Source organism: Indicator indicator, chromosome 4, assembly GCF_027791375.1.
Source record: "Indicator indicator isolate 239-I01 chromosome 4, UM_Iind_1.1, whole genome shotgun sequence".
NCBI lineage: Eukaryota > Metazoa > Chordata > Aves > Piciformes > Indicatoridae > Indicator > Indicator indicator.
This window is the reverse complement of record NC_072013.1, coordinates 14,183,415-14,205,437: the sequence shown is the minus strand read 5'-3', so window position 1 is coordinate 14,205,437 and position 22,023 is coordinate 14,183,415. Positions and strand designations below refer to the sequence as shown.

Sequence of the window (22,023 nt, the reverse complement as noted above, 5' to 3'; positions counted from 1 at the left end):
CAAGAGGAAAGGAAAGGCTCTGCTCAGTTGCACTCTGGGATAGGACAAGGGGCAGTGGATATAAATTACAGTACAGGAGGTTCCACCTCAACATGAGGAGGAACTTCTTCACTGTGAGGGTCACAAAGCACTGGAACAGGCTGCCCAGAGAGGTTGTGGAGCCTCCTCTGGAGATTTTCAAGCCCCGTCTGGATGCATTCCTGTGTGACCTGTGCTGGATTCTCTGGTCCTGCTTTCGCAGGGGGGTTGAACTTGATGATCTCCACAGATCCCTTCCAACCCCTAACATCCTGTGAGCCTGGGACCTTCTTACTGGGTGAGGGATGTATCCAAAGTGGACTGGGTACTGTTATTTCGTAGCTTGTGAGAGGGTGATGGTGAACCAAGTCACAACAGCCTGGCTCTACTCAAAGTGGGTGCTTAAAGCAGCAAAGGTGTCTCCAGTTTTTGCCTAAGCTGATTACAGGGAAAGGAGCACATTCCTCAGGCACAGCCTAGCTCTTGCTTTTCATTTACGTGAGCACCCTGACTAAAACCAGGGTAAAAATAGCAACCAAATGCTCTGGAGTTGTTTGTTTGCTAGCTGAGCCCCCTCCTTGCAGCCAGTGCAAGGTTTGCAGAAGTCTTTTTTCTGACTTAGCACTCAGAGTTTTAGGAAATCTCATGCTCTATGTCATCAGGTGACATGCTGCCTGGGTTGTTTTCTTTCCCCCAGTTCTAGCTCTGTTCATAGAAACCACTTGCCAATGGAATGTTTCAACACAGAGGAGGTGGTTGAAGCTCCATCCCTTGAGATATTCAAGGTGAAGCTCAATGAGGCCCTGGGCAACCTGAGCTAGTTAGTTGGGGCTGTCTCTGCTGAGTGCAGGGAGGTCAGACTGGATGAGCTTTGGAGGTCCCTTCCAACCCAAACCATTCTATGCCTACTCCAGAAAGGCTCTATCTTTATTTGATATTTTTTTAAGGCAGTAAAGAATGAAATTAATTGCCTTAAATTGTAATTTTTTTTAATTAATTTGTTGCAATCCAGAATACTGCTTTTGCTGATCTGTTTTGTTTTTTTTTTTTTTCTTGTCTGTTGTGAGGGGAAAACATGGGTTCAAAATCATGGAATCATAGAATGGTTTGGTCTGGAAGGGACCTTAAAGATCACCTAGGTCCAGCCCTCCTTCCCTGCCTAGGTCCAGCCCTCCTCCCTCCCTTCCTGGAAGGCAGGGACACCTTCCACTAGATCAAGTTGCTCAAGGCCTTGTCCAGCCTAAGAGCAGCCATAAGGGATGAGGTCTCAGGTTCCATTAAGTGTTCTTTGTCTCATCTGGAACAGTAAGTATGAGAATCAAAGAATGCTAGGGTTGGAAGGGATCTTGAATGATCATCTAGTCCAACCCACCCCTGCTGGAGCAGGATCACACAGGAATGCAGTCCAGGCAGGTTTTGAATGTCTCCAGAGAAGGAGATGCCACAACTGCTCTGGGCAGCCTGCTCCAGTGCTCTCACACCCTCACACAGTGAAAAAAAGCTTTTTCCTTTTGAGAAGTGTTAATATGACAGGGGTGAAGTCTCAGGTTTCACTAAATGCTCTTTTTTGGGGTCTCATGTAGAAGAGGTGTGAGAAATGTTGGTAGCACAGCCAGTGACGGATGCCTATTGTTTGGTGTTTAAACTTAGGAGCCACAGAAGTCTCCATGTGTACTGCTGCAGATTTGAGCTTCTGGTGCTATAATTGCAGAGAGTCTGGCTAAAGTACTTACAGATTGAAATCCTTGTAAACTTCTTATTTGGAAGCTGCTTCTCACCCACGTAGGAAGGCTAAAAGAGTTTGCATAATGTTTTGCTGTGTGTTCAAAACAGCGTCTGTCAGTGACTTCCAACATGTGCTAGCTACAGCAATATGTTAAACAAGCAGAGGTGGGAACTCTCCCTCTTGCTTGGTTTGCTTCTCCAAATCACTGGGAATTCTCCCAAGGAGTTTTGAGCTGGACAGTCTCTTACCTTGTTGTTATCCAGACTGTTTTGCCTTCTTTTTTTCTCTAGTTAAAATGTGCCTAAAGGTTGGACTTGAGGATCGTAGAGGTCTTCTCCAGTTCTGTGCAAACTGAAAATGCCTTTTTCTGTTTGTTTTCTTTTCATGTCCAAGATGCTGCAAAATATAATCTGATTGCTGAAAGTGGAAGGGTAACATACCTGAGACCCAGCCTGGAGGAAGGGCTGGGAGTATTCTGATAGTCCCTTTGAGTCATAGAAAGATTCTACATTTGGAAAAGAATAACCAAAGTTGATCCTAAACCACAGCTCATAGCCAGAATCCTTTCCAGAGAGAGAGACTTTAAAAAAAAAAAAAAAAAGTTTTTTGTAGGATGAAAAGAAAGAAAATCTGGCTTGCTCTGGCACTTTAAAACTTATTAAATGTAGCAAATGTCTGCTGGGGATTTGCCAGCTCCCCGTTCCCCTCCATTCCTGCATTTTTAAAGGTTATCTAAAAGTAAAAAAAAAAAAAAAAAAAAAAAAAAAAAAAAAAAAGCAAGCTGCAAGCACATAACATGACTAATGAACTGCTTCCATAAATACACGAAGATCTGGACTTAAAGGACCTGTCGGTTCGAGGGAATCTCTTGCATGAAGTTGCTGCACTTGGCTCAATTCTCTCCTGCCTGTTCCTCCATCTCCATTGATAGCAAAATACCTTTCAGGCTGGGTGCTAAAGCGACTTTTAGGCACAGGTGTAGGGGCTACTTGATTGGGTTTATTTAAAGGCATCAAGGATCCTCTGAGGGTGTGATTTTGGGGTTTGTGTTTTGTTTTGTTTTTTTTTTTTTTTTTTACCCCAGTGGAGACAGACTCCTGCCCTGAAGGTGTGCAGTGAGGCTGAGCTGCACTTTTGGGATTCTCTGGGGTGTAAGACACTATATAAATGTAAAATGTTGCCACAGCAACCAAATGTCACACGATTCACTTGCGTAAGATGAACAACAGACACTTAGGAAACGGAGATCCCATTTGCTTGCCTTTTATTTTATTGTTTGGGGTTTGGTTTTGTTTTTTTTTGCCTCCGTCTCAAGATGCTTTATCAAGTTTGAGGCCGTTTTCTGACGGGTTTGGAAGTTTTCCCTTAACTTGTGTTGGGATTTGAGGATGGGTTTTATGGCTGAGAAACAAAACCTTCTTCAAAAAACAGGAGGTTTAAGTGATTAATTCGTTCTCCCCGCTTCATTTTCCCCGCCGACAAGGGGGAAAGATTTTTGCCGAGGTGGGGTTGGTGGCAGAGGAGCGCAGGTGGAGCTCCCTGTGCCCGGTGCCTGGGAGCAGAGCAGCATCTCCTTCTAGCACCGGCTCCGTGCTGCGGGGAGCCAGCCTCGCCAGGGCTCCCTCCCGCACCGAGCCGCCGAGCACCGGGCTCCTGCTGCCATCTACCGACCGACCGGCGGCCCGGGCTGCTCCTTTCCCCACTGCCGCGCCGGGCCAGACCCCTCCCCTCCGAGCAGCTCCTCTCCCCTCGGCGGGACGGGCTCCTCCGAGCAGCTCCTCTCCCCTCGATGGGACAGACCTCTCCGGGCCGCTCCTGTCCCCTCGATGGGACCAGACCCCTCGATGGGACCAGACCCCTCTGGGTCATTCCTCTCCTCTCCCCTCGGTGGGACGGGCTCCTCCGAGCAGCTCCTGTCCCCTCGATGGGACAGACCTCTCCGGGCCGCTCCTGTCCCCACTATGGGACCAGACCCCTCTGGGTCATTCCTCTCCTCTCCCCTCGATGGGACAGACCTCTCCGGGCCGCTCCTGTCCCCACTATGGGACCAGACCCCTCTGGGTCATTCCTCTCTTCTCCTCTCGGCGGGCCAGGCGGGTCGAGCCAGGCGCCTCCGAGCCGCTCCGCTCCTCTCCTCTGGGCGGGACAGGCTCCTCCGCTCCGCTCCTCTCTTCTCCTCTGCCCTCCCCACGGCACGGCAGGCTCTTCTGGGCTTCTTCCCTTGCCAGCCGCCGCCTAGGCCGCTCCGCTGGCCTTGCTGGGCCCCTCGCAGCCTTCGGGCGGGCGGGTCGGGCTCGCAGCCTCCTCCACTTCCCTGAAGCTTGTTGCTTTCCTCTGTCGGTGCTGAGCAACAGAGTCGTGGGGCTTGTCCCGAAGCCACTGGTGACTTGCAGTCTTCCATACACCCAGGGAAGGGAGTGACTGGACTGGAGGAATATGGGGAAGACTTACCAGAAGATTATTTGGTGGTGGTTGTTTGTTTGGGTTTTTTTTTTGTTTGTTTGTTTGTTTGTTTGTTTTCTGCTTGTTTGTAGGGTTTTTTGTATCTTATTTTTGCACTTTATTTATCAAACCCCAAAAGAAACGTTAGTTTCGTGTCATGTCCTGCCAGGCACCGAGGTCTGCTCTTTGGTTTCACACCTGATTTCTGCAGGGTTGTAGAGCTTGGTGCTGCAGCAGTGCTGCCCATACGCTGGCAAGGTGTTTACTGGCAGCTCTGAAAGAGGGAGAAGAGGCTGTGAGGAGCCTCATTGCTCTCTACCACATCCTGAAAGGAGCTTACAGTGAGGTGGGGTTGGTCTCTTCTCCCTAGTATCAGGTGAGAGTACAACAGAAAATAGCCTGAAATTGTGCCAGGGAGGTTTAGGTTGGAGATGAGGAACAGGCTGCCCAGGAAGGTGGTGAAGTCTCCATCCCTGGAGGTATTCAAGAAAAGTGTGGACATGGCACTGGGGTACATGGTTTAATGGTCATGGTGGTGTTGGGTGGATGGTTGGACTCGATGATGTTAGAAAGGTCTTTTCCAACCACAACAATTCTGTCTCTACAGAGATGGATAAGATGTGCCCAATCTGTCAGCTTTTAACCACTTCAGAATCAACATTTACACATTTAAAATATTTTGTGTATTCTCCCCTTCCACCCCTGAGTATTACACCAGTTAAAGAAACTTGGCTGAAGGGGTTAATATTTTAAATCCCCATTATAAGAGTATGGCTTGAAAACTGTCCTTAATCAGAAGATGAGAAATGAGGTGGCATCCAAATTGATCTAACTAAAATGTGCTTTTCCTTTCAGTCAACAATGTGGGAATATCCTATGGCTATCCTGAATATTTTCTTGATGTTCCAGACCTGGATAAGGTAAGTGCTTTATCTGGTAACTTGTTGTGTCCTCATTGTCAGCACTAAATACTTAATGAAGATGGGAAAAGTGTTTAGGTGTGTTTAATGTACCCACACAACAGGGTTTGCTGGTTAGAATGAGGGTTCCAAAAGCCTGAGGGCTTTACACAACCAATATAACACAGTGCAGGTGAGGGCAGTCTTGGCTTTATCTTTTTGGGTGGTTTTTTTTACCTGCTCTTCCCTGCCTCTTCGTTTTATATTTCTGTTTCAGGCAGTCGCTATCTGAATTCCATCCCTGTCCATGATCTCATCTGGTTGTTCACTGCCAGCTTTAGCTTATGGAGGGGGTTTTGAAATGACTAAAGGGAAGGGAGGAAGCAAGTTCATGGAGAGAAGCTGCATATCGTTGTTGTGAAACAGAAATATGACCATTTTAGGGAGCTTGTGATGTAAGGACAAACTTGGTTGCATTGTGTACACTGAAAACTCTGTTGATGAACCATTTCACTGCATGAGGTTGAACCATTTCACTGCATGAAGTTGTTTCCAAACCCTTCTAGCTCACTGGGTCCACTGTGTTGTTTTTTTTTTTTTTTTCTGATGATGAACCTTTTCACTACATGAAGTTATTTCCAAACCCTTGTAGCTCACTGGATCCATGGTGGTTTTGTGTTTTCTGATGATGAACCATTTCACTGCATGAGGTTCTTTCCATACCCTCTGTAGCTCACTGGATCCTCTGTGCTTTTGTGGTTTTTGATGATGAACCATTTCTCACTGCATGAGGTTCTTTCCATACCCCCTGTAGATCCCTGGGTCCACTGTGGTTTTGTGTTTTTTTTCTGGTGATGGACCGTTTCCATCATGAGTTCATTTCCAAACCCCCTGCTTTCTGCTAAAATGTTGATAAATGTGATGGGATTTTTCTTCACCTTTAAGCTTTAATATCTAGCAAAAAAAAAAAAAAAAAAAAACAAACAAACCCACATGATGAATAAACTCGTTAAACGAGTTACAAACTGAAGAGCAAAATACAGGCATTCAATTAAATATTCCTGAAGGATCAGAATTTATCCAGGTTTAAATACTCCAAATAGTGTTAGGAAATCCAGTGTCTTTGTGATACATCTGTGCTGTCCTTAGTGTGGGTCCCTCATCAGAGATAGAACTTAGCCCAGAGCAGTTCACAGACTTTGCTTTGAAGCTCTGTCACTGTTCCTGGTACTTAAGCAGTAAGAGGAGGAGTCAAGGTGGTTGTCTTAGTGCCAGGCTGAGTTTTTCCTGGCACTTAAGCCCAAAAGGTATAGGTAAATCCTGATAAATAACCCTTGAAATTTCATTTTCTTGCAGACAATTGACCAGATGATCAACATAAACATCATGTCTGTTTGTAAGGTAAGCACCTTGTTACCAACACTTATTCTTCTTGTCTTAATTCCAAACCAGTAAGCAATTAATATTTAATTTTCTGAAAGAATTACTTTTTTCTGTTGGACCTTAGGTTCATTTTTCTGTTGTTGTAGAGTAACCCAGAGGTTATGGCAGGGGACAAGAGGATGGGGACCAGACTCTTTTTCAGTGGTGCCCAGCACCAGGACAAGGAGCAATGAGCACAAACTGGAAGTCAGGAGGTTTCACCTGAACATGGGCACTAACTGGAACCCAGGAGGTTCCATCTGAACACATGAGGCAAGCCCTCTTTTTTGTGAGGGTGCTGCAGCCCTGGGGCAGGCTGCCCAGAGAGGTTGTGGAGTCTCCTTCTCTGCCTGGATGTGTTCCTCTGTGACCTGCCCCTGGGTGCCCCTGCTGTGGCAGGGGGCTTGGACTGGCTGATCTCTGGAGGTGCCTTCCTAGCCTTAAGGTTCTGAGATTCTGTGATGAGTGTTACCAGAATGCCTCTGCCTAGGTGCCACATCTGTGCTGTGCCAGCAGAGGGAGTGCACCAGTCGGTGATGAAAGAATTTTGGGAGGGCTTGGGGGTGTCAGTCTGCCTGGGAGCATTTGCTTAGGACAGGAAAGTTACAGGTGAGCTACTTAAATACCTGCTTCTGAACATGGTACAGTAGAGTAACATTTGAGGTCTGCTTTAACTGGGTGTGCACCAAAAGTTCCACAGATGCACACAAAAACTTAGGGGTGATCTTCTCAGTGGCTGTTAATAGTGAGGTTTTGGGTTTTTTTGTCTGGTTGGTTTTTTTTTTTTTTTTTCCTTTTGCTTGAAAACTTTCATGACCCTGAGCAGTTCATGCTGCTGGGTACAATCAAGAGGTTGAGCAGAAGCTTTTCCTGGCTTGAAAATGTTTCCTCCTGCACAAGCCTGTTGTGTAATTAAACAGTCAATGTGCCAGATGCTTGCTGGTTTGGGGAGAGGAACACATTAGAGGGATGTGCCATCTGCAAGTCATGAGAGGAAACAAATAATTTTAGGGAAAGGCTGTATGGTGTTTGGTGGTTTGTTTTGTTTTGGTCTTTTTTTTTCCCACATAAATTGCTACCTAAACATGAGAGAAAATCTTTTGCTCTGAGGGTGCTGGAGCCCTGCAGAAGGCTGCCCAGAGAGGTAGTGGAATCTCCTTGGCTGGAGGGATTCCAAATCCACCTGTACAGTGTGATCCTGGGCAAGCTGCTGTGGGTGCCCCTGCTCTATAGCAGGACTGGATGATCTCCTGAGGTCTCTTCCAACCCTCACCATGCTGGAATTCTGTTCTTTTTGTGGTATAAACCTGTATTTAGTTCAGTATTTTAGGTTGATAGCATCTCTTATGCTCTCTCTCTTTAATAGTAATATTCTTCTTTCTGACCTGATGAAAACTGTAAAGTTTGGGAAGGAAGACAGCAGGGATTTCTTAAACAAAGGGGATGAAGGTCTGCTGAAAAGGTGAAGGCAGAGGAGAGGCAGCAGCTGGTTTTGCAAGTGCCCATTCTGGCTTTGCTCACAGTACCTCCAGCTCCTCTGTCTGCTCTTACATGGAACCCTTCTTCTGTGAGGCCAGGCTGGGAGAGTTGGGGTTGTTCAGCATGGAGTACAAAGAAGGCTTCAGGGAGACCTTCTGGTGGCCTTTCACTGCTTCAAGAGGCTGATCAGAAATATGGGGATAGACTTTATAGGAGGATGTGTCATGACAGGATAAGGGGTGATGGTTTTAAACTAGAAGAAGGAGATTCAGGCTAGAGAGAAGGAAGAAATGTTTTATGCTGAGGTTGGTGAGACCATGGCCCTGGTTGCCCAGAGAGGTGGTAGAAGCCCCATCCCTGGAACCATTTCAAGTGATGTTGTCAGGGGCTCTGAGCAACCTGCTCTAGTTGCAGATGTCTCTGCTGACTGCACAGGGGGTGGACTAGATGACCTTTTTAAAGGTCCCTTCCTGCCCAAACCATTCTGTGATTCTCTGATCCTTTGTCTGGTCAGCTCCTTGGATTTCCTAGGGGCTATGAGCATGTCAGAAGGGATGCACTGAGAGGTAAGACCCCAACTTCATGCAATCCACAAACCAAGAAGTGCCTTGGGTCTTGATAATGCCATAAATACAATGAAGAGTTTGTGGTGGTGTCTTCTCAGGGAAGCTTGAGAGTTATTAGAGCCTTATGTAAGGCCTGAGTTGACAGATAAATGAGGAAGAAGACGAGGTAGGATGGGGAAGTGTCATGGTTCCTGTCAGAATCTCATCTTATGCTTCTGGAGGGATTTGAAAAGCAGAACTTTTCTTAGTGACAGCTGAGGTAATGTGGCTTTGTGTTACAGTTCCTTTTGTTGATGTCTCATTTTAAGACACAAACTAAACATATTTCTGAGATGGAATAAAGAACCAGGTCAAAAGCTCTGGGGTTTGTCACTAACCAGCAAGTGTTGAAGAGCCCAAATTCTCATTGCTCTTTATAGTTTCCATCTGTAGTTCCTTAATCAAGAAAAGTGTGGCCAGCAGGGCTAGGGAGGTTTTTCTCCCCCTCTACTCTACCCTGCTGAGACCTCACCTGCAATCCTGTGTCCAGTTTTGGGCTCCCCAGTTCAAGAGAGACAGAGACCTGCTGGAGAGAGTCCAAGGGAGAGGCAGGAGGATGCTTAGGGGACTTGAGCATCTCCCCTGGGAAGAGAGCCTGAGAGCCCTGGGGCTGTTTAGTGTGGAGAAGAGAAGGCTGAGAGGGATCTGATCAATGTCTATCAAGAGCTGAGGGCTGGGGGGCAAGTGGAGGGGGCCAGGCTCCTGTGGGTGGTGCACAGCAATAAGCCAAGGAATAATGGAGACAAACTGGAACAGAGAAGGTTTCAGCTCAACATGAGGAGAAACTTCTTTCCAGTGAGGGTGCCAGAGCCCTGGAGCAGGCTGCCCAGGGGGGTTGTGAAGTCTCCTTCTCTGGAGCCTTTCCAACCCCACCTGGATGCATTCCTGTGCAGACTGCCCTGGGTGCTCCTGCTCTGGCAGGGGGGCTTGGACTGGATTACCTCTGGAGGTCCCTTCCAACCTCTAATGTACTATGGTACTGTGGCAATCAACTGCATCTTCTTGTATCCTTTCTCCTCTCTATGCTACAGCCTTTGATTTCACTCTGGAAAGCAATTAAACTTGATTTGGTTGTTGGATTAATGTCCTGAAAGCCCAGGATTTGGCTTGTGTGTGTGTGTGGGTTGGACTAGATGAGCTTTCAAGGTCCTTTCCAACCCAAACCCATTCCATGAGTTTATGATGTCTGGGAGAAAAAAATGGGCAGGAAATGAGCACAGGGAATAGTTTCACCAACTTCTGGAAGCCTTTCTTTCTCTTTTGGAGGCTGCAGGAGGTCCTTGGGCTATGAGGACCACAAGTACCTTGTTCCTGTCTGCAGCATCACCATCTGCTGACTGCATTGGGAGGGAGGCATAGACCTGTGTTCTGCTGAAGAAGGAGTAGGGCTTAATAGTTGAGGGAGTGTTGGCTTAGCAGTTGATTAAGCAAGGAGCTGAAGTGGTTTGCAAGCTTTTTTTCTTGTGGGAGGATGTAAACTTCAGGCTTTCAGAGCAGGCTTGTGTTGGAAACTGGCATTAAGAGTGGGAAGGGGACAGTGAGTGACACACATGTACATGCTTTGTGTCTGTGCCAGTCTTCATCTTGGATCACCTTACTTAACCATGTACTGAATGTCAAATAGGAAGGGATAATAGACCTGCAAGGTCAAGGATTTTCATCATCATCCTGTTTGAGCAGCTTCTAAGTTGCTTAGGACTCCAAAATACAGAAATACTTCATGGTGAACTGAGAGATCCAGTGTCAGCTGTCCTCTGAGGTGAATTATACTGAGTTGTCAATCACAGGCAGGGCAAGAGGAAACTCCACCTATAGAGTATGAACCTGTGAGTTCAGGAGAAAACATCCCAAAACCCTACAACAAAAAAACCCCACAGCTGATATAAAATTGAAAGGGGGACAAGAAATTAGTGTTTGAGAAACAGAGGAGATATTTTTGGCACACCTCTGCATAGAAAGGGGAAAAGTGTCTGAGAAAAAACTTTGGTTTGGGGGTGCTGGAACCCTGGAGCAGGTTGTGGAGTCTCCTTCTCTGGAGAGGTTTCAAGCCCACCTGGACATTGTGGTCCTGGGCAAGCTGCTGTGGGTGCCCTGCTTTAGCAGGGGGGCTGGACTGGATGATCTCCAGAGGTACCTTCTAGCCCCCCACCATGCTGGGACTCTGTGAAAACCCTGAGTAGCAGTAATCCTGAAAGCCAGTATGTCAAAGATCAGGGCTGGGCTGGCCACCAAACAAGTGCCAGAGGCTCTCTGTGACTCCCTCTGCCTTCCCAATGGGAAGAGAAAGGGAAGGAGGGATAGAGACTGATGGGCTGGGAAAGAAACTGAATCAGCTGGGATGGAAATGAGAACGATCCAATGGCACAGAGACAAAGAGACACAAACCAACATGGAACCCAACCTCTGATGGCAATGATGTCACTACTGGCACCACTGATGCTGGGGGCAGGCACTGGGGAAGTCCCAGACCAGAATCAGGAGCAGATGGGGGCTCAATTCAGGAGCTGGAATATGGAGTTGAATTTAGGAATATAGGGCCATGGATCAAGAGAGTCCTCCAGGGACATCAGCTAGTGAAGAAGAGACCTGACCCTGGTGATCCCTCAGCTTTCTCCTGAAGATGCCATCCATGGATGCAATCCCTTGGTGGGCAGTTCAGGGTCACCTCTTCTGTCTGCTCCTCCCCACAGCTGCCACCTCTGCCTTCCTGCATCCCAAGCTGTGGCAGTGCCCTTGGTCTGCAGAGGAGCAAGGCTCAGGCAGAGCCTTTCTGCAGCCCAGCCCTTGGCAGGAGCTCTCCTCATCAGCTTCTCCCTGCTAGAAGCAGCTCCTGGCTGTGCAAAGCTGCCCTGAGCTTCAGCAAGTGCCCTCAGTGAGCAGAGCCTGAGCTGAGAAGTCAAATCTCTGGGCAGGATTAGTTCTGTCCAAGCTCTGACCAGGACCCGGTAGGAAATGCCCTGAGCACCTTCCTTCATTTGTGAAGGTCCCTGACCAGAAATCAGGTGATAGGTCTTGTGTCCTCCTAGAACCCTATGTGAATTTTTGTAGTTGCTGTGTACTGGGGAGGGCCACAGTAAGTGGAACATAATTCTCTGGGTCTTGGAGAAGAGATCACTCCATAGGTGCATTCCAATCTGCTCAGGAGGTTTCTTTCCATCCAAAGTCCTAAGCTAAAGGGGGTGATGATTTAGCAAAGTACATAATCAGAGTTTATAACAGAGAAGGACAGTTGGCAATGCTTGGAAGAGAAGCAAGTGTTCTGTGAAGGTGGTCATGATCATCACTCAGATGGTCCAGAGGGAGAAATTAAATGCTGCTGTTTCCCACCTTGCTGACTTTGAACCCAAGAATATGCAGCCGTGGGAAGCCGGGACAAGGAGAGTGTAGCTGTGAGAAATACTTGAATGTGTTCAGAGAAGGGCAACGAGGCTGGGGAGGGGTCTGGAGCACAGCCCTGTGAGGAGAGGCTGAGGGAGCTGGGGGTGTTTAGCCTGGAGAGGAGGAGGCTCAGGGCAGACCTCATTGCTCTCTACAACTGCCTGAAGGGAGGTTGTAGCCAGGTGGGGGTTGGGACCTGCTCCCAGGCAACCAGCAGCAGAAGGAGAGGACACAGTCTCAAGCTGCACCAGGGGAGGTTTAGGCTGGAGGTGAGGAGGAAGTTCTTCCCAGAAAGAGTAATTGGCCATTGGGATGTGCTGCCCAGGGAGGTGGTAGAGTCACCATCCCTGGAGGTCACAGAATCATAGATTTGGCAGGGCTGGAAGGGACCTCAAGGATCATCCAGCTCCAACCCCCCGGCCATGGGCAGGGACACCTCACACTTCATCAGGTTGCTCAGAGCCACATCCAGCCTGGCTGCAAAAACATCCAGGGATGAGGCTTCCACCACCTCCCTGGGCAACCTCTGCCAGTCTCTCACCACCCTCATGGGGAACAATTTCTTCCTAACATCCAATCTGAATCTCCCCACTTCTAGTTTTGCTCCATCCCCCCAGTCCTATCACTCCCTGACACCCTCAAAAGTCCCTCCCCAGCTTTCTTGGAGTCCCCTTCAGATCCTGGAAGGCCACAAGAAGGCCTCCTGGGAGCCTTCTCCAGACTGCACAGCCCCAACTCTTTTAGTCTGTCCTCATACGAGAGGTGTTCCAGCCCTCTGCTCATCCTCATGGCCCTTCTCTGGACACCTTCCAGCACATCCAGATGTTCAAAAAAAAGCTTGGATGTGGCACTTGGAGCCATGATTTAGTTGTCAGGAGGTATTAGGTAATAGGTTGGACTTAATGGTCTCTAAGGTTTTTTTCCAAGCTGGTTGATTCTGTGATTCTGTGAAATCTTTTGCAGCAGTAGTCAGGGCATTGGTATTAAAGAGGCTTGGGGAAGTTTGGGGAATGGTGGAGTTTTTGTGGAATTGTGTAGTTTGGTGCTTGAGACAAATCTGTATTCCACACCTTGGGAGGAGAGTTCAGATTTATTTGTGTAGTCTTTTTCCTAGGTAAAGGGCAGGGTGGGGGAAAGATGCTTATTTTGGGTGCTTTCCTTTGTAACTCCAGAAGTTTGCAGTTCTAAATGGGAAAAACTTCCTTCCCTGAAGCTGTTGTTCCAAGGAGAATCATAGAATGATGGAAAAGACCTCTAAGATCATCCAGTCCAACCATCAACCCAACACCACCATGGCCATCAAACCATGTCCCAAAGTGCCATGGTCTCAGGTTTCTTGAACACCTCCAGGGATGGGGACTCCACCACCAACCTGGGCAGCCTGTTCCTAGTCACTGACAATGAGCAGGGCTTGCAGGACACTACCTTTGGAGCTTCCTCTGTATCCCTTGTGTCCCATTCTGGTTACTGACCTTGCCTCAGGGATTACTCTGGATGATTTGTCTGTTTAGTTGACATCAGGCCAGTTTTTACAGCTGTCTATCCTTCTTGATCATCTTGTGTCAAGAAGAAGTTGCCAGTCTCTTTTTAATGGTGTCCTGTGATAGGACAAGGGGCAATGGGCAGAAACTGGAACCCAGGAAGTTCCACCTCAGTATGAGGAAAAACTTCTTCACTGTGAGGCTGCTAGATGCCTGGAGCAGGCTGCCCAGGGAGGTTGTGGAGTCTCCTTCTCTGGAGACTTCCAAGACCTGTCTGGATGTGTTCCTGTGTGACCTGCTTTGACAGGGGGGTTCAACTCGATCTCTGGAGGTCGCTTCCAGCTCCTACCTTTCCAGGCTGGACAAGGCCTTGAGCAACCTGGTCTAGTGGTAGGTGTTCCTAGGGCCCATGGTGGGGAGGTTGGAACTAGGTGATCTTTAAGGTCCCTTACATCCCAAACCATTCTATGAATCTGTGATTCTGTGATCTTGGAGTATGAGCTGCCTGAGGTTACTGTTTCAGGAGAGATGCTTTAAAAAAAAAAAAAAAAAGCTTAATAACAGAGGCTGAGAAGAGGTTTCAGCATCAGTTTAACTACCAGTGAGTGAGTCCAGCTCCTTAGTTCTTCTCAAGTAAGGTCTTCAGGCTGTGGATGTAGTCTACCTGGACTTCAGCAAGGCCTTTGACACCGTCCCCCGTAACTCCTGGCCAAGCTATCAGCCCATGGCCTGGACCGGAGCACTCTGCGCTGGGTTAGGAACTGGTTGGAGGGCCGAGCCCAGAGAGTGGTGGTGAATGGTGCCACATCCAGCTGGCAGCCTGTCACTGGTGGTGTCCCCCAGGGATCAGTGCTGGGCCCCATCCTGTTCAATATCTTTATTGATGAGCTGGATGAGGGGATTGAGTCCATCATCAGTGAATTTGCAGATGACACCAAGTTGGGGGCAGGAGGTGATCTGTTAGAGGTTAGGAGGGCTCTGCAGAGGGACCTTGACAGGCTGGACAGATGGGCAGAGTCCAACATGATGGCATTCAACAAGTCCAAGTGCCAGGTTCTGCACTTGGCCACAACAACCCCAGGCAGTGCTACAGGCTGGGGACAGAGTGGCTGGAGAGCAGCCAGGCAGAGAGGGACCTGGGGGTACTGGTGGACAGCAGCTGAAGAGGAGCCAGCAGTGTGCCCAGGTGGCCAAGAAGGCCAATGGCATCCTGGCCTGCATCAGCAAGAGTGTGGCCAGCAGGAGCAGGGAAGTCATTCTGCCCTGTGCTCAGCTCTGGCTAGGCCTCACCTTGAGTGCTGTGTCCAGTTCTGGGCCCCTCAATTCAAGAAAGATGATGAGATGCTGGCAGGTGTCCAGAGAAGGGCAGCAAGGCTGGGGAGGGGTCTGGAGCACAGCCCTGTGAGGAGAGGCTGAGGGAGCTGGGGGTGTTTAGCCTGGAGAAGAGGAGGCTCAGGGCAGACCTCATTGCTCTCTACAACTGCCTGAAGGGAGGTTGTAGCCAGGTGGGGGTTGGGCTCTTCTCCCAGGCAACCAGGGACTGTTGCAAGTGTGCAGTGGGAGGTTTAGGCTTGATCTTAAGAAGTTCTTCCCAGAAAGAGAGATTGGCCACTGGAATGTGCTGCCCAGGGAGGTGGTGGGGTCGACGTCCCTGGAGGTGTTTAAGAAAAGCCTGGATGAGGCACTCAGTGCCATGGACTGGTTGACTAGATAGGGTTGGGTGATTGGTTGGACTTGATGATCTTGGAGGTCTCTTCCAACCTGGTTGATTCTGTGATTCTGTGAGTGGGCAGGGTGTGAGTTAACTAATTGTTAAACTAGCTGTGAACTTGTGCCAGTCCTCTGCCCAGGCACTGTGAGTTAGCTGAGAGAAGCAGTGATGGGTTTGTACCTGAGTGGCTGCACCACAGGGAATTGCTGACCTTTAAAAGGCAGCTTGTTGGCAGTTGTTAGAATTTCACCCCAGATCCATGAATGAGATCTGAAAGAAGCTTCTCAGTGGCATCACAAAGCAGAAACCTCGTCCAAGTTCTCTAGCTTCATCCTTTGTTGTACTTGGAGAGCTTTAATTACAGGTGATACCTTTTGGAACTGTGAGTCTGAGTGCATATCACAACAGGGATACTCGGGTGGGTAAAGAAATGTCTGGGTCCAAAGAGTGGTGGGGAATGCAGTTAAATCCAGTTGGTGACAGGTCCCCAGGAGTGTTCCCCAGGATTCAGTGCTGGGGCCAGTGCTCTTTCATGTCTTTACTGATAGTTTGTGGGATCAAAGGCTTCCTCAGCTAGTTTGCTTATGACACCAATTTGGTGGGGAGTGTTGCTCTGCTGGAGAGTTTAGAGGCTCTGTAGAGGGACCTGGATCGATGGGATGAAGTTCAACAAGGTAAAGTGCTGGGAGCTGCACTTGGGTCAGAACAACTCCATGAACACTGCAGTTCTGGGGCACAGTGGCTGGAAAGTTGACCTGTGTTGATCAACAGTCAGCTGAAGATGAGCCAGGATGTGCCTGGGTGGCCAAGAAGGCCACCAGCATCCTGGCTTGGATCAGCAATAGTGTGGCCAGCAGGACCAGGAAAATGACCTTTTCTCCTTTATGCAGCACTTTTGAGGCCACACCTTGAATCCTGGGTTCAGCTTTGGGCCCCTCACTCCAAGAAGGACATTGAGGTGCTGGAGCAGGTCCAGAGAAAGGCAGTGAAGCTGGTAAAGGATCTGGAGATCAAGTCCTGTAAAGAGTGGCTGAGGGAACTGGGGTTGTTTAGTCTGGACAAAAGGATGCTGAGGGATGACTTCGTTGCTCTCTAGAACTCCCTGAAGGAGGTTGGAGCCAGGTGGAGGTTGGTCTCTTCTCCAAGAGAAGGAGACTCCACAACCTCCCTAGGCAGCCTGTTCCAGTGCTCTGTCACCCTCACAGTGAAGAAGTTTCTCCTCATGTTGAGCTGAAATCTTCTACATTCAAGTTTTAACCTGTTCCTTGGCTTATCAGTGTGAACCACCTGAAAGAGCCTGGCCCCCTCCACTTGACACCCACCCCTCAGATATTTATACACATGGATCAGATCCCCTCTCAGTCTGCTCTTCTCAAGACTAACTAGCCCCAAAAAAGTGTTTTAAGTTGGACATGAGGAACAATTTCTTCCCTGAGAGGGTTGTCAAGCCCTGGCCCAGGCTACCCAGGACAGTGGTAGAGTCACCATCCCTGGAGGGATTTCTAAAACTATGTTGATGTGATGCTGAGGGTTTTGGTGGTGACCTGGCACTGTTGGGTTAGTGGTTGGACTTGAAGATCTTAAAGATCTCTTCCAACCAAAATGGTTCTTTGATTCTATGAAAAAGCTCAGGCATCCTTAGACTTGAACATCAGTGGGGTCCTTGAAGTTGCTTCAGATCTCTTCGTGTTGCTGATAGTTACCAACTCTGAATACTGAATTTGACTTCTTAGTCTTAAAAGAAAACAAAAACAAACCAAAGAAGCCAAACCCTGACTGGGAATCTGCTCATTTTGGGCAGTGAGATTTTTTAACTCCCGTGCTAGTCTCATTAGGCTCTCCAGGTCATGTGGGATCAGTCCCATATCATTTTGGGACCCTTCTCACTGTGCTCTCAAATCTGCTTTCGAACACCATGAAATAATTTCTTTTCCTTCTCTGATCTGTCATTGGTGTCAGTGGTGTGACATTTCTTAACAGATTTGGTCTGGGGCAGGGTGATAACACAAGCTCTTTGGGATTTAAACTGTATTTTAGGGTGGTACTAACAGGGAGGGGATTGTCCTCTTGTACTCAGCTCTGGGGAGGCCACACCTCAAGTATTGTGTCCAGGTTTGGGCACCTCAATCCAAGAGAGATGTGGAGGTGCTGGAGCCAGGGCAGAGGAGGGCAAGGAAGCTGGGAAGGGCCTGGAGAAGAAATCTGATGGAGAGAGACTGAAGGAGCTGGGGATGGTTAGTGTGAAACAGAGGAGGCTGAGGGGAGACCTCCTGGCATCTACAACTACCTGAAAAGGACATTGTAGAGAGGTTGGTGCTGATCTCTTCTCACAGGGTAGCTAGTGATAGAACAAGAGGGAATGGCCTCAAGCTGTACCAGGGGAGGTTTAGACTGGACAATAGGAAAAAAAATTTCAGGGGAAGGGTGGTCAGGAATCGAAATGTGCTGCCCAGGGAGGTGGTAGAGTCCCCAATCCTGGCTGTGTTTAAAGGCGGTTTGGATGTGGTGCTTGGGGTTATGGTGTAGGGTTATCAGTTGGACTTGGTGATCCTGAGGGGCTTTTCCAAACTGAATGCTTCTGTGAGACTGTAATTAGTAGTAGGAAAATTAATGCACTAATTGTGCACTAATTAACAAGCTAATAACATCTCCATCCCTAGAGACATTGAAAAGCTGCCTGGATGTGTTCCTGTGCAACCTTCTCTAGGTGATCCTGCCTTGGCAGGGGGATTGGACTTGATGATCTCCAGAGGTCCCTTCCAACCCCTCACATTCTGTGATTCTGTGATGCAATTTGCCAGAGTTCAGAGCAGTGCTTAATGTGTTTCTGTTATCAGAGCTGCTCTCTGTGCAACTGGGAAGCTTGTTTGAGGATTTTTTGCTCTGGAGAATCCCTCAACCAGCTTGTAAATTAGGTTATCCGAAGTTGAAATTAAAGCAGGAGCTTTCAGAGCTGTGAGGAGGTTTGCTAGGCTGCTTTCTTCATGTAGGTTCTTACCTTGCTTATCAAGCTAAAGGGTGGGGTCAAGAGGATGGGGCCAGACTCTTCAGTGGTGCCCAGTGACAGGACAAAGGGCAGTGGGCATGAACTGGAGCACAAGAAGTTCCACCTAAACATGAAGAGAAACTTGTTTTCTGTGAAGGTGCTGGAGCCCTGGAGCAGCCTGCCCAGAGAGGTGAAGTCTCCTTCCCTGCAGAGTCTCCAAACTCACCTGGCCCTTGTGATCCTGGGCAAGTTGCTGTGGGTGCTCTGCTTTAGCAGGAGGGTTGGACTGGGTGAGCTCCAGAGGTCCCTTCCAAACCCACCCACTTCCCTCCCCAAGTCTGTGATTCTTCAGTGTGAAAACATCTGTGCAATGAGCAAAAAAATGTTTTGGGCTCTTTAAAGTATTCTGTAGGTAATACACTATAGGAAACTGATCTTCACTCCTTCTGTTCAGTGCTCTTCTTGCTCCACCATTTATTTCTAGCTTAAAATCAGCAGCTTGGCTTAACTGAAATGTCTTGGATGTTGTCTTGAGCCTTGGCAAAGGTGGTAAATTTAGTCAGCCCTGAGCAAGGCTTCCTGTCTAGGTGGCCCTTAGGTGGCCTTGAGCAAGGCTTCCTGTCTAGGTGGCCCTTAGGTGGCCTTGAGCAAGGCTTCCTGTCTAGGTGGCCCTTAGGTGGCCTTGAGCAAGGCTTCCTGTCTAGGTGGCCCTTAGGTGGCCTTGAGCAAGGCTTCCTGTCTAGGTGGCCCTTAGGTGGCCTTGAGCAAGGCTTCCTGTCTAGGTGGCCCTTAGGTGGCCTTGAGCAAGGCTTCCTGTCTAGGTGGCCCTTAGGTGGCCTTGAGCAAGGCTTCCTGTCTAGGTGGCCCTTAGGTGGCCTTGAGCAAGGCTTCCTGTCTAGGTGGCCCTGAGCAAGGCTTCTTGCCAAGGTGGCCCTTAGGCGGCCCTGAGCAAGGCTTCTTGCCAAGGTGGCCCTTAGGCTGCCCTGAGCAAGGCTCCCGCCTAGGTGGCCCTTAGGCTGCCCTGAGCAAGGCCTCCCGCCTAGGTGGCCCTTAGGCTGCCCTGAGCAAGGCCTCCCGCCTAGGTGGCCCTTAGGCTGCCCTGAGCAAGGCCTCCTGCCTAGGTGGCCCTTAGGCTGCCCTGAGCAAGGCCTCCTGCCTAGGTGGCCCTTAGGCTGCCCTGAGCAAGGCCTCCTGCCTAGGTGGCACTTAGGCTGCCCTGAGCAAGGCCTCCTGCCTAGGTGGCACTTAGGCTGCCCTGAGCAAGGCTTCCTGCCTAGGTGGCCCTGGGCGAGGCTTCCTGCCTAGGTGGCCCTGGGCGAGGCTTCCTGCCTAGGTGGCCCTGGGCGAGGCTTCCTGCCTAGGTGGCCCTGGGCGAGGCTTCCTGCCTAGGTGGCCCTGGGCGAGGGTTCCTGCCTAGGTGGCCCTGAGGTGGCCCTGGGCGAGGGTTCCTGCCTAGGCTGGCCTGAGCAAGGCCTCGTGGGGAAGCAGCCCCTAGAAGGAGGCAGCCTTCTCATTGCGGGGAGAGAAGGATCATGCTCAGACCATAGTACTCTGATGTTTTGGTGTTCCTCAGAGGTGCTTCTTTATTTCCTCTCCTTGTAGCTGCTGCAGGAGCTGGCTGGGCTCCCCACACTGAGCTCACACAGCACTTGACAGAGCCCAGCTATCCAGGTAGAATAAAAATAAACTGCCCACGCAAAGTATGGGCTCTGCTTCCCTGAGCCTGGGCTGCGGCCGAGGGGGCGGCAGCTGCTCCTGGGAGGAAAGGGAGGCTTCCCTCCCTTCTGTCTGCTCACTGCCTTCTCAGCCATTGTCAATGTTTTCTGGTTGTATTTTTTTTTTTTGGCTTTTTTTTATTTTTAATGTTTTTTTCTCTTTTTTTTTTTGTTTTGTTTTGTTTTGTTTTGCAGATGACACGATTGGTGCTGCCCGGCATGCTGGAAAGGTGAGTCACACCACCACCACCACCATCACCATCACCACCACCTCCCCCCCCAGACAAAGTCATCATTATTTATAGGGGAGAATCCTTTCTTGAAAAATTCATTACTCTGACTAATCAGCCCAGTCTCCCATCTTTTAGTGGCAGGGTAATGCTGGGTGAGTCACGCTGCTGGTGCATGAATCATCAGCCGGTGGAAGCCTTCTTCCACTCGATTCCCTTTTTCTCTTTCCACTCCCCCCCCTCCTCTCCCTTTCCCCACTGTTGTGGTGATTCCTTTTAGAAGAGAATTAAAAAGCCTGTCTGACTCATCGGTGCTAACTGAACAACCTGCTATTCTGAGGGGGTGGTTACAGTGCCTGGGAATAACCTTCTGAAGGCTATTCCTCTAAGTCAGGGGAAGGGAAAATGGATGCAAAAGATTCTCTTCTCATTAGACAGTAGGAGGTATAGTGAGGAAAAGTCTGTGGTGGCTTGCAGAAGCAGAGACCAGCTCTTCAAAATAAATACACGCTGCTGTCGCCTCACAAGATGTGTGCTGGATTCCTGGCTAGCTCCCAGGTGAAAAAGTGCTGCAGAGGTTCCATGTGCTCTCTGCAGGCTGGTTTCTAGCTGATGTCAAAGAATCACAGAATATCTTTGGGTGGAAGAGACCTTCAAGATCATCTAATCCAGCCTTTGACCCAGCACTGCAAGGTCACTGCTAAACCATAGAATGTTAGGGGTTGGAAGGGACCTCTGGAAATCAAGTTCAACCTATCTGCCAAAGCAGGATCACCTAGGGCAGGACACACAGGAACATGTCCAGGTGGGTCTTGAAAGTCTCCAGGGAAGGAGACTTCACAGCCCCTCTGGGCAGCCTGCTCCAGGGCTCTGTCACCCTCACAGTGAAGAGATCTCTCCTCAGGTTGAGGTAGAGCTTGCTGTGTTTCAGTTTATAGCTATTGCTCCTTGTCCTATCACTGGGCACCACCAAAAAGAGATTGGCACCTTCATCTTGACACCCACCCCTCAGATGTTTGCAGACATTAATAAAATCCCCTCTCAGCCTTGTCTTCTCCAGACTAAACAGCAGGTCTCTCAGCCTCTCTTCACAGGAAAGCTCCATGTCCCTAAGCACCAGGTCCACAGGTTGTTTGAACACCCCTGGGGATGGTGACTCCACCACTGCCCTGGGCAGACCATTCCAATGTTTGAGAACCCTTTCAGTGAAGAAATATGTCCTAATATTCAGCCTAAACCTGCCCTGGTGCAGCTTGCATCCATTTCCTCTGCTCCTGTCACTTGGTACCAGGGAGAAGAGGCTGCCCCCTCCTCACTCCAGCCTCCCTTCAGGGAGCTGTAGAGAGCCAGAAGGTCTCCCCTCAACCTCCTTTTCTCCAGACTGAACACCCCCAGCTCCTTCAGCTGCTCTGCATAAGACTTGTGCTCTTGACCCTTCATGAGGCTTGTCCTTTTCTGGACATGCTCCATCACTTCTGTGTCCTCCTTCTGTGTTAACTATCCAGACTTCTGTCCATCTCCTCTTGTGGAGCAAACCCCATTGCTCTGCTTGAAATGCTGTATAGAACATGGAACTTTGGGACCACTTTGGGTGATCTTAGGTTGAAGGTCAGGTTTTCCAGGGAGCCAGTAGCTGGTTTAGAGCCCTGTGAGGTTTGTGATTAATTCTCTCTGCTTTGACACTGCATTTTCATCCGGCATTCTGGATGCCATTCCATACTCCGTTCACATCTGAAATCCTTTCCTCAGTTCTGGGCTCCCCAGTTTCAAGAGAGACAGGGAACTACTGGAGAGACTCCAGTGGAGGGTGCAGAGGTGCTGAGGGGCCTGGAGCATCTCTGTGAGCAGGAAAGGCTGAGAGCCCTGGGGCTGGTGAGCCTGGAGAAGAGCAGCCCCAGAGGGGATCTGAGCAATGCTCAGCAAGAGATAAA

The 22,023-nt window shown here is 49.2% G+C and overlaps 1 protein-coding gene across 1 annotated transcript in view; it reads left to right on the top strand.

Annotated features, from left to right (window-relative positions):
* The window catches only part of HSD17B12 (hydroxysteroid 17-beta dehydrogenase 12), a 98,820-nt gene that overhangs the window by 58,751 nt on the left and 18,046 nt on the right, over positions 1-22,023 (top strand). Inside the window, 3 exon segments of the mRNA XM_054400273.1 lie at positions 5,042-5,106; positions 6,442-6,486; positions 20,058-20,092. Of these exon segments, the coding sequence (XP_054256248.1) occupies positions 5,042-5,106; positions 6,442-6,486; positions 20,058-20,092 (145 nt within the window).